General features: G+C 49.5%; 2 protein-coding genes across 2 annotated transcripts; both read left to right on the top strand.

Moving 5' to 3' along the window:
- Positions 1-3930: 3930 nt before the first annotated feature.
- On the top strand, positions 3931-7877 carry hmg1 (HMG-CoA reductase; the record flags this gene model as incomplete). Its single annotated transcript, XM_040953279.2, has 3 exons — positions 3931-4266; positions 4338-7051; positions 7118-7877. The coding sequence occupies 3 exons, from the start codon at positions 3931-3933 to the stop codon at positions 7452-7454; spliced, it is 3387 nt and encodes a 1128-aa protein (XP_040816230.1). The 3' UTR covers positions 7455-7877.
- A 929-nt stretch (positions 7878-8806) lies between these two features.
- Positions 8807-11518, top strand: N7455_002645 (putative cell polarity protein; the record flags this gene model as incomplete). The annotated part of the gene is made up of 2 exons (XM_040953233.2): positions 8807-11050; positions 11114-11518. The coding sequence occupies 2 exons, from the start codon at positions 8807-8809 to the stop codon at positions 11516-11518; spliced, it is 2649 nt and encodes an 882-aa protein (XP_040816110.2).
- Positions 11519-11546: the final 28 nt, after the last annotated feature.

Below are 11546 nucleotides of genomic sequence, written 5' to 3'. Positions count from 1 at the left end.
TAGCCGTGACATCTGCATGAATTTAGGTGCTCGATCTTCAAAGCTTGCAAGAATGTTGCAGGTCTGCAGGTCCGTTGGCTCAGTAAGCACGGTCATTGGCTGATTCGGGGCCCCTGGGCGCTTCGCCGTCGGAGTCGAAACTAACAATAAGCAGACCCCCTTGGATCTGTGAGGGAAAAATGAAAAACAAAGCTCTTTTTAGCGCTTTAATTTCCTGAAGATTGGTCTGTTTGCATTTTTCCATCCTGGTCACCTGCCATAAGAGGCCCTATCCACAGAATACATGATACCTCTGATTTTGAACAATCTTGTCTATATTTGTCATAAAAATTAACCAGAGATTCACCGTAATCTTATTATTACTATTACTATTACTATTATTTTCTGGAGAAAATGATCTTATGCTAATGACAATGAATGTCTGTTTCATTTGTTTGGCTTCGAGGCGGCGGCAGAGGCTCATTATCCTACTCCGATGTGACCCCGAGACTATCTGGTTATTACATATATATATACATTTTAAGTGGCCCTTTATTAGACTCTTACAAAAGCTTTGGTAAGTTCATTTAGTCTCACGGTCGGATTTAGAAGAATACTATCCGTTGATATATTTGAAGTTGCTTGCATACCTAGAAAACACGGGTAAATTATCTAGCATAATACCACATCGTGGATGACCAAGTCGGGTTGCTTCATAGAACAGTTCACTGAGGCGTTGAAGGGTATGTGTCAAGTCGAGATTTCTCCTACCAAAATCTTCGTCCCAATCATGGTCGCCTAAACAAAGAAATGCTCCGCCTTTGGTAATGCCCAAGGCGAGATTAGACATGGAGATGAAGGCGAGGGTTGGAAAGGTCTCCAGCGGAATCGTCAAGTATGAAACAAGAAGTGTATGGGCACCCTGTAGGTAGTCCCACATAATCTTCGATCTGATTAAGTTGAGCTCAGGGTCGTTGCTTCGGCTGAAGTGGGTTGTTGATTCAAATAATCGGATGCGTATTGTAGTGTAGTTTTCGCGCAAAAGGTCAGTAATGCTGTTTGGGAAAATGCGTCATGCATGTAGAAAGTTCTTTTGGGCTGATGCAATGGCCAAATCTTGACTTCTACTCCATTGGAAGGAGACCCTGAGCGGCCCTCCCTTTACGGTATTTCGTCTTGTGCTGGAAACCTTGTCGACACGAATTGCGATTCGGCGTACTTGCACAAGTTGAACGAGCAATGAGTGGGTGCGGAATTCCTGGCCCTGAAACAACTGTGTGCAGCACCGGTCAAAATAGCTTGTATATTGAAGTTTCTCTTCTCGCTTCTATTGTAAGAACGGTGGTTACAGAGCGAAGGGGTTACAGAGCGAAGGGGCTCGGTAATTGCAACAAAGGTACTCGAGGCATATAAGTAATATGTGTTGTATTATCGGTTATCCCATTGTTGTGCGATGGGCGTGGAGTGGTAAAGGACAAAGAAAAGTAGGGAAGATGGGTCTGATTTAAGCTGATGCCAATTTGCTTACAGCCAAGGAAACCCAGGGTTTTGTAAATTGGCATGATTGACAGCTTCATAGTTTACTTTTTGTTTTCATGGGAGCATTATGTTGTAGAGAAACAAAAGTAAATGGGACTATTGGTGGGGTCTCTATTTGTATGGAACAAGAATAATCGGACGATTATGCGGCCTCTGTTCTCAGAGGACGTAAGACTTATACTCTAATCTATCAAAACCAAGATGGTATCGGGGATGTTATATGTGAGAACTCTCTGGTGTGCTTTATATGTCATGTTTGATGTCTTCCTAGGTGTATACGGAGGTGGCATAAACTGTGCAGACGACTTTTCTATATGTAACCTTGGATAACATTTTATAGGCAAACTAGCAAATAGCAAATGCAGGTTTTAAATAATTGCTTTGTTCGCGCTTTGCATCTTACATATGCACTTGGCATTCCGTAGGATTTCACTATCGCTACCACCGTGCAGAACCACTTAATGCCAACACACCTATTTACATAGGCAGAAGGGACCTAGACAAGCTTCGTACTAAGAACATTGATAAAATCATTCCCGTTGTCGACATATCGGGAGATGTCACCCTTGCCTCGCTAGCGGAGCATGATGGAAACCATGATATGGGATAGGAAAGACACACGTTAGATGCGGCCGTAAATAAAATCACATTTTCAAGGCAATAGATCGATCAGAATCACTCCGTATCTAAAGCGAAAACTAACGCTGCGAAAACGAGCGCGATGAAGGATGCATGCGCAGTAAGCAGCCACCTGGGCCGGGGGGTAAGGCTGCCTAAATGCAACTCCGGCCTGGGCGCCCGGGTCTGCGGGATTATATAATGCTCGGTGAGTGCTCCAGGGCTGGAGGTGCCCCGGGGGTCCTTGGCTTAGGAGCCATGTCCAGTGACCCAAAAGAGCAAGAGGTGAACACTAACACGGAATGGGAAAGCCACCTGAGGCATCTGAAGCACCTAAGGCACCGAGGTAAGAAGTTCTGCAAACTCATTTACCGGAATAGTCGGGATTCACCGAGTAAACGATCTTATCTTTTTCTCCTTTTAACTTGGCAAGCTCGGTTACCGAGTTTATTATGGATACATGGAGTCTGTGTCGGGTGAATCCGAGAAGATGATTTGACTCAGAGTTATCAGATTTTTATCAGATTTCTCCGTAGCTCCACTGGGTGGATTCCGTTTCACTGGCAGAGAAATTGAGTGGACTCTTTTTCTGACCTGGAGTTGCAGATTGGATGCCGACTACTTCGTAGGTTTTTTTCGACTTTCCTCTTCAGACTAAGGGCAGTGTGGCTGACGTGGACGGAACATACCCTCATTTGAATACAGGGCTAAGTAACCCTGGACGAAAATGAGTGGAGTCTGTGCTGATCGTTCTCTCCCACATTCTGTTTTATCCCGTAAAGACAAGATTTGGGAAATATGATTTCCCGAAGAGATTCAAAAGAATTTAATAGAATTCAATTCAGTCAAGATAGCAAGGTATGTGTCGCATGACTTGACCATAGTTGAAAAGGATCGACAATGCATAAAAAAGAAAGGCGTATCAGAGATAAACAAATGCCGGTACATCCAAATAGCTCTAGATGTTTTGGGTTGTACATTGTACGAGGCACCCTGTACGGAAGTTTTTATTTGGAAGTTTTCTTTACAAAGTAAAGGGTACTGCATACTGCATATACTAACAACCCTCGTGGTACTTTATATAAATGTTCAAATTGCTACATGGTATCTTTTAAGCCACTAGATGCAGGTTCTGTATTAAATCATGTAGCCTAGATCGTAATACTACATATGTAGAAAATCCATTCCCTCCATGAATGTACAAAATAATATGTCAGATTGATATGATTGTTCTATCCATTCTTCTCAAACCCCTCTTTTCCCTTTTCTCTCTTCTTTTTCTTTGTCTCTCTTTCTCTTTTATAAAATACCAAAAAGCCCTGTCCAAGAAAATAAATTACCTCGCAGGAAACCCGAGCAATTCCCCACTGGTTGGCGGCTTGGCGACCCCCGTTGTCGGCGATACTTAATTCCAGCGGTCTCGGGCAACTTATTATTTTACCTTCAGGGGGGCCCTTAGTTTTTTCCCTTTTACCTCCAATTCCAAGGGCTGTGCCTTGAGTTTCTCAATTTTTCCCGGTATGTCCTCTTTTGATCTGGATATTGGTGACTCTAACTAAGAGAAAAATAAAAATAGCCCGGAACTCTGCCTAGTCCCTCAACACCGACTTGTGCAGCCCACATGCGGTCATAGAATTATATCCTAATTCAAAGATTTTCCTCCGGATTGGTTTTGGTGTAAGACATCATCCCACGACGGCTTTCCTCGCAGGTTCTGGTCCTTGCGGACCGTCTTAAAACTCCCCTCAACGCCTTCAACAGACGTCCTCACCGCTTCCTTCGCGACTCGTCACCATGGCTACCTCGTTTATCTCCAAACGCCTTCGCTCAGCAGAGGAAGAGCGCGAAACTCAACCCAGCTGGATCCGTCGTCAGATTGTATCGGGCCTCCAATCCATTTCTCGCCGGGCCTGTGTGCACCCTATTCACACACTCGTGGTGATTGCAATCCTTGCTAGCACCACCTATGTGGGTCTCCTCGAAGGAAGCCTGCTTGATACCTCTAAAGACCCACGAAGTGTCGCGGGACAGGTTGACGCCGATGCTCTTCTCCAGGGAAGCCGCAATCTGCGACTCGGTGAATCAACTTCGTGGAAGTGGCAGGCGGAAGACGGCTGGACTGACTCCCAGGTGAGCCCACCTCCCACCTTTTTCCTCTTTTTAGGTGCCGAGAAAGAAATATTAACTCAATGCAATCTTAGACCGAGAAGCCTGCTGCCCAGCACCTGGCTCTGACAACCCTCATCTTCCCTGATTCCACCAACTCTGATTCAACTGCTCCCGCAGCTGATGATGTCCCGATTCCCGCCAATATCTCCGCCGCTTCGGTGCCTTACACCCCGAACCTCTTCTCGCAATTTACCCACGACGCGTCCCTGGTTTACACCGTGCCTTTTGACCAAGTCTCAGAACTTCTGAGGGCCGTGCAGGAGATCCCCACCCCATCCACGGATGAGGATGAGGAGGAATCCAAGAAATGGATCATGCGAGCTGCTCGTGGCCCGGCCTACGGATCTCGTAGAGCTGTAAAGCTCTGGATTGCGGACGCGTGGAATTCCTTTGTGGATCTGATCAAGCACGCGGAAACCATTGACATTGTTATCATGGCTCTCGGCTACCTCTCCATGCACCTGAGCTTCGTCTCTCTTTTCTTCTCCATGCGACGATTGGGCTCCAACTTTTGGCTTGCGGCTACTGTGCTCCTTTCTGGTACCTTTGCATTCCTTTTTGGTCTACACGTTACTACGAAACTTGGTGTGCCTATCAACCTCCTCCTGCTATCCGAAGGTCTCCCATTTTTGGTTGTCACCATTGGATTCGAGAAGCCGATTATGTTTACTCGGGCCGTTCTGAAGGCTTCTGTGGACAACCGCCGACCTGGTCCAGGTGCTGCCCCTCGCCCGCTGGCATCGAGCACACCACGATCCATCCAGGACTCCATCGCAGCTGCGATCAAGGACCAAGGTTTCGAGATCGTCCAGCACTACTGCATTGAGATTGGTCTCTTGGCTTTGGGTGCGGCCTCTGGCGTTCAAGGTGGACTCCAGCAGTTCTGCTTCCTCGCGGCCTTGATCTTGTTCTTTGACTGCGTGCTTCTTTTCACCTTCTATACCACCATTCTCTGTATCAAGCTCGAGATCACTCGGATTAAGCGTCACGTGGCGCTACGCAAGGCCTTGGAAGAGGATGGCATTACTCACACTGTTGCCGAGAATGTCGCTTCTAGCAACGACTGGCCTAGCGCCGGATCTGGCGAGGCGGACACCAGCATCTTTGGTCGCAAGATCAAGTCCAGCAACGTGCGCCGGTTCAAGATTCTCATGGTTGGTGGTCTGATTTTGATCAATGTTGTGAATATGTCAGCCATTCCTTTCCGGAACACCGGCAACGATGGCCTGCTCTCCCGTTTCTCCAGCTTCTTGTCTCCTACCCCCATTGATCCCTTCAAGGTGGCAGAGAACGGCTTGGATACTGTGTATGTGGCTGCCAAGAGCCAGAAGCAGGAGACTATTGTTACCATCCTTTCCCCGATCAAGTACAAGTTGGAGTACCCCTCCATTCACTACGCAGCCCCTGCTGACTCTGGTTCGTTTGATATCGAGTACACCGATCAGTTCTTGGATGCCGTGGGTGGCAAGGTTCTTGAAAGTCTGCTCAAGAGCGTCGAGGACCCTATCATCAGCAAGTGGATCATTGCCGCTTTGACTCTCAGCATCATCCTTAACGGCTACCTTTTCAATGCTGCTCGTTGGAGTATCAAGGACCCCGAGACTGCCCCCGCTCTTCCCGCGGAGCCTGTGGCCGCACCGAAGGTCTACCCCAAGTTTGAACCCAATGAACAACAGTCAACCAGGACTGCAGAAGAATGTGAGGCTCTGCTCAAGGAAAAGCGTGCGCCCATCCTTAACGATGAGGAACTGGTCGACCTTTCCCTTCGCGGAAAACTTCCAGGTTACGCGCTGGAGAAGTCCATGGAGGATGAGAACTTGATGAGCCGTGTTGATGCCTTTACTCGTGCTGTGAAGATCCGCAGATCTGTGGTCTCCCGGACTCCTGCTACCTCTGCTATTACTTCCGTTTTGGAGGGCTCCAAGCTCCCCTACAAGGATTACAACTATGGCCTTGTCCACGGTGCTTGCTGTGAAAATGTCATTGGTTACTTGCCCCTTCCTGTTGGTGTCGCCGGTCCTATCAACATCGATGGACAAAACTACTTCATCCCCATGGCCACTACTGAAGGTGTCTTGGTGGCTAGTACGAGCCGTGGCTCCAAGGCAATCAACGCCGGTGGCGGTGCAGTGACTGTTCTGACCGGTGATGGTATGACTCGTGGTCCTTGTGTGACTTTCCCAACCTTGGCCCGGGCTGCCGCTGCTAAGGTTTGGATCGATTCTGAGGAAGGCCGGAGTATCATTACAGCAGCTTTCAACTCGACCAGTCGCTTTGCCCGTCTCCAGAGTCTTAAGACTGCTCTTGCCGGAACCTACCTGTACATCCGCTTCAAGACTACCACTGGTGATGCCATGGGTATGAACATGATCTCTAAGGGCTGTGAGAAGGCGCTAGATGTTATGCACAAGGAGTGTGGCTTCGAGGACATGTCCATCATCTCGCTTTCCGGTAACTTCTGCACGGATAAGAAGTCTGCTGCGATCAACTGGACTGATGGTCGTGGTAAGTCCGTCGTGGCAGAGGCTATCATTCCTGGTGATATTGTCAAGAGTGTCCTCAAGAGTGACGTCGACGCACTGGTTGAGCTGAACGTCAGCAAGAACTTGATCGGAAGTGCGATGGCCGGCAGCTTGGGTGGCTTCAATGCCCATGCCTCTAACATCGTGTCTGCCATTTTCTTGGCTACTGGTCAGGATCCTGCCCAGAACGTTGAGAGCAGCAGTTGTATCACCACCATGAAGAAGTAAGCTTTCCTTACCATCCACCGCCTTTTTAAAATTTGAGATGCTAATCATAATTTCCCAAACAGCAACAATGGCAACCTCCAGATCGCTGTGTCTATGCCTTCCATTGAGGTGGGCACCATTGGCGGTGGCACTATCCTTGAAGCCCAAGGTGCTATGCTGGACCTCCTGGGTGTCCGCGGTGCTCACTCCACTTCCCCCGGCGAAAACGCGCGCCAGTTGTCACGTATCATTGCTGCCTCCGTTCTCGCTGGTGAGCTCAGTCTGTGCTCTGCACTCGCTGCCGGTCATCTCGTCAAGGCACACATGGCCCACAACCGTAGCGCAGCCCCCACACGGTCCTCAACCCCCGTGTCTTCTGCCGTCAGCGCCACTCGTGGCCTTTCCATGACCTCCAAATAAACGAATGACATGACCAGCTCCTCCTGGCCCGCAGCCGTCGGCCAATGTAAATGTGCGACTACGGCCCATGATTCTCCCGATACCATTCACTTTCCATGCAGACCCTATGGCGTACCTATCACTCGCCTTGTCTTTGCCTCTGCATTATAATGGGAGACCCTCTCAACTGACAGGGGAAAAAAAAAAGTCGATTACTGACGCTATCCAATGTCCGGATAGGCCGGTATTGAGGAATTATTTTCCATGCCAGTGGATCGGCAAGATCCAAATGAGGCCTACTGAAGGCATCCCCACTGGGAGCCCTAGAACCAACGCTTCAAAGCATTTATGCGGGGATTGAAGCCGTTCTAGATGTACTTAGTTTCGGTTTTTTTTTTCCTTCCCACTTATAGATATGACCGAAAGAATTTATTTGTTTTCAAGCCTTCTTCAATAATTCCAGGTGGGACTGTCGGGTAAAAAAAGTATACGGTGTACAGAAATTATGGGGCAGGCAAGGGCCTAGAATTGTCCCCTTTTCTTTTCATACTATCCATGGATGTATGGTGCTCTTCTGTTAATCATACATAATGTACGGAGTAGAGATGTTGGGTATTATTTTATTTGACATGTTTATAGTTAACTAGTTAAGAAAGACTATATAACTTGGGCTATGTAGTCCATACATGTGTACTATATAGTGTGCCCCTTGTGAATTAACCCCCTTAGCCCGTGTCCTTGGCAGGAGAGGTGCCTGGGTAGGTATCGTATACGAGTATCGTATAGCCAACTTTTCTTAACTATTGATCTTAGTATTGATCAAGCTTTTAGAGGAAATGCTGTTCTAGGATTATGCAGATAAGTGAAAAAAAAAATCCTCAATAAAAATAAAAAAAGAAAGAAAAATTAGGCCGATCAGATCTGAAATCATATCCTCACGCATAAAACCCCTGTAGATGCATCAATTGATACATGTAGTAGCTGTACGGAGTAAGGAACCTGAACGGGTATTGTCGTAAGGGAACTCCGGAGAGTTCAACTACACTAAAAACCACTTTCGCTCTCGCACTCTCTCGCACTCTCGCACTTTCTTGTCCCTTTTCCCCCCATATCAGTGTCCTTCACTCCTTCGGATCTGATACTTTCTGCTACTCTAATTATTCGACACTTCACGACCTCGTGGCGAATCACAACTCCTCACCTCCAGCCTGTCTCAGATCGGAATCTTAGTGGAGAAATACGGGGGGCTTATTTTTTGGCCGTAACGAAGTGAATGCCTTTATCGATTAATCGAGTCCGTGATAGCTGGCCCTTTGGACAGCGTTGAATATTCATTGGTGGAGAAGTTGGAACATCCCCAGTTTGACCCTGATATGAATGGGGGTTCAGAAGCCATGTCACCTGTTTCTGTCGATGGTAGTGAATGGTCGGGACTAAATCAGTATGGAAAGTCGGACTCACCATTCTCACCAACATTCCCATCATCGCGACCCAACCTAGCCACACCTCCGACCTCCGGCAGCCCGAGCGCACCCCTAAGTCCCAGTGGGCCACCTCCTTCGCTATCACCCTCCACCCGGAGCGGCAACCCATCTCCACCCAGTTCGGTCGCCGCAAGATCTAGTTCCGGCACACTAGCGGAAGGCCCGCGCGATGGCAGACGGTATCGTCAGATGGAGGAGATCCTGGGCCAGCACTATGTGGTCCTGAAAAGATTCCTCAATGGTACAGCCCGCGACGACCGTGGCAAGTCGAATAAAGCCCGGGATAAACTGCTGCGACTATCGCCAACCCAGTTCCACGAACTTTCTACCGATGTCTACGACGAATTGATCCGGCGGCAGCAGGCCTCGCCGCCTCCCGGACGACCACCCCGTCCAGACGTGCCTCCTTACCTCCCTGCTCGCAACGATTTCCACGAAAAGCGCAACCATGCCCGTCAAAAGCTTGCCGCGCTCCACCACGTTCGCTTCCGAGATCTGGCGACCGATGTCTTCTGTGAGCTGGAGCGCCGATTCCCACATTTCACGAGCCGAGAATACCGCCCCCGGCCGCCTCCCAATATGGGCCCTCCCAGCGCTCGTACCTCCCAGCAGTCCTCTCGGGGGCCTCCTTCGCGTATGGGGTACCCGTCCGGTGGTCCCCCAGGCAGTCCTTTTCCTCCACGTAATGGCTCTCTTGGAGGACCACCGAGTATTAATGGCGATGGGCCGTTTCCTCGGTCTTTCCAGAGCAATACTATGGTTCCCAATAAAAGTACGATGGTTGAGGATAGCGATGACATGGGACCAGAGGACGAGGATGATGCTCGGAGTGATGCATTCGGTTTAGATGCTGTTTTGAGCCGACGGGGTACTACAACGACCCTGGGCGAGAGCGAACGGAGACTGTTAGTGGAAAGCCAGACACAAGTGTCGGTTCTCCAAGATAAGATTGAAAAGTTGGAAGAGTTGGTCCGCTCCAAGGATGAGGAGTTGGCCCAGTCATCACAAGATGCAGATTCCTCCGGGATCAGTCATAACGAACGCCAGGAGTGGGACGATTTACGCCACGAGCTTGAGACCAAGGTATCAAAAGCCGAGGATCTCAACAGCTCGCTTCAGCTAGAGCTTGAGCGGGTCCGAACCGAACACGAGACCATGGAACGGGATCTTCGCGGCCAGCTCAATGACTCTTCCCGGGGTGTCGATGATGCGGGTCTCCAAGCCCGCTATGTTGATCTAGAGACTCAGCACCAGAGCTTACAAGCAGAGTTGCAGCAGCAGAAAAAAGTGACCGACGAGGTCCGCCGTGAGGCATCGACTTTCCTCATGGAAATGAAGACCCTTTCAGCAGAGAGTCACTCCAATTGGGAACGCGAAGAACAGCTCTCGAACGAGGTTCACAGACTCGAGGCAGATGCCAACGAATGGAAGAACCGCTACGCCAAAGTCAAGGCGCAGCTGCGGCATCTTCGCACGTCGTCCGGTGGTTTCGCCGACTCGCGGCCTGACGCAAGTCTTGTTGCCGAAGAGCATGAGTTGGTACAGCCCGACGGGTTGGTCAAGGATTTCCACGTTACTAGGTTCCAAGTGTCTGTGGACGAGCTCCTGCGAGTTGCGCGTTTCGAGGAATCGCACGTCGTGCTCCACCAGAGCAAGATGGTCATTGTAGCAGTCCGCCATATTCTCCAGGACGTGGAATATGCCCCGATCCCAGTGGATGGATCGGCTACTCTGCGCGCAAAGGTCAAGGGCCAGGTTTCTACGACAGCAAACAATATGATCACTGCTACCCGCAACTTCGCCAGCTCTAGTGGTCTATCTCCGGTGTCGCTCCTTGATGCGGCGGCCTCCCATCTTTGCACAGCCATTGTTGACTTGATACGGGCGGTGAAAATCCATCCATCGCCTGTAGATGAGTTGGAAGATGACGATTACGAAGCGGATGTATCTCAGGGGCAATTCCCTGACTATTTTGATACGTCTGCCAGTCAAAAGCGGATGAGCAATAACTCCGTCTACAGTGCCATTAGTCGTCCGGATGACTCTCAGTACCCTGTACAGAATGGTGTGACCAATAATCTCAATCACGGCTGGGGACATGTGGAAGAAGACCACGAGATATTGGAGCTTAAGGTGAGTCAGCCCGAGAAGGATAATACCATAACGAATGATTTACTGACAGGTAATCCTACCTAGCTCTATGTTGAGGACCAGACGGATGGCATGGTCCAACAAATTCAGGCTCTGGTGGCCAGTATCCGAGCAGAGGACAACATGCATACTGTCCAGACGCACGTCTCTGCCATTTCAAACGTCGTTGCGAATGTGGTTTCCGCTACAGAGCAACTGATTCGCGAACGCAGCGGAGACATCGCTTTGCGGCAGACGTCTGAACCAGTCATCGCGGCATTGGACCAGTTCCGCGGCCGGTTGACGGCCACTGCTGGTGAGGGTGAAGACGCCACCACCCCTGAGCAATTGCGTGAAATCACGAATAAACTGCCACCCCTTGCATTTGAGATCGCTCGGCAGACTAAAGACCTCGTTCAGCGCCTCGAGGCCACATCGGTCGTTGCTGACGAGGAAGATGACTTCCGGTGATCAGCTTGATCCGATACATTGTTTCTCA

This window comes from Penicillium solitum (genome assembly GCF_028829755.1).
Source record: "Penicillium solitum strain IBT 25940 chromosome Unknown utg000001l_segment0_segment0, whole genome shotgun sequence".
NCBI lineage: Eukaryota > Fungi > Ascomycota > Eurotiomycetes > Eurotiales > Aspergillaceae > Penicillium > Penicillium solitum.
This window is presented reverse-complemented; position numbering and strand designations above follow the sequence as displayed.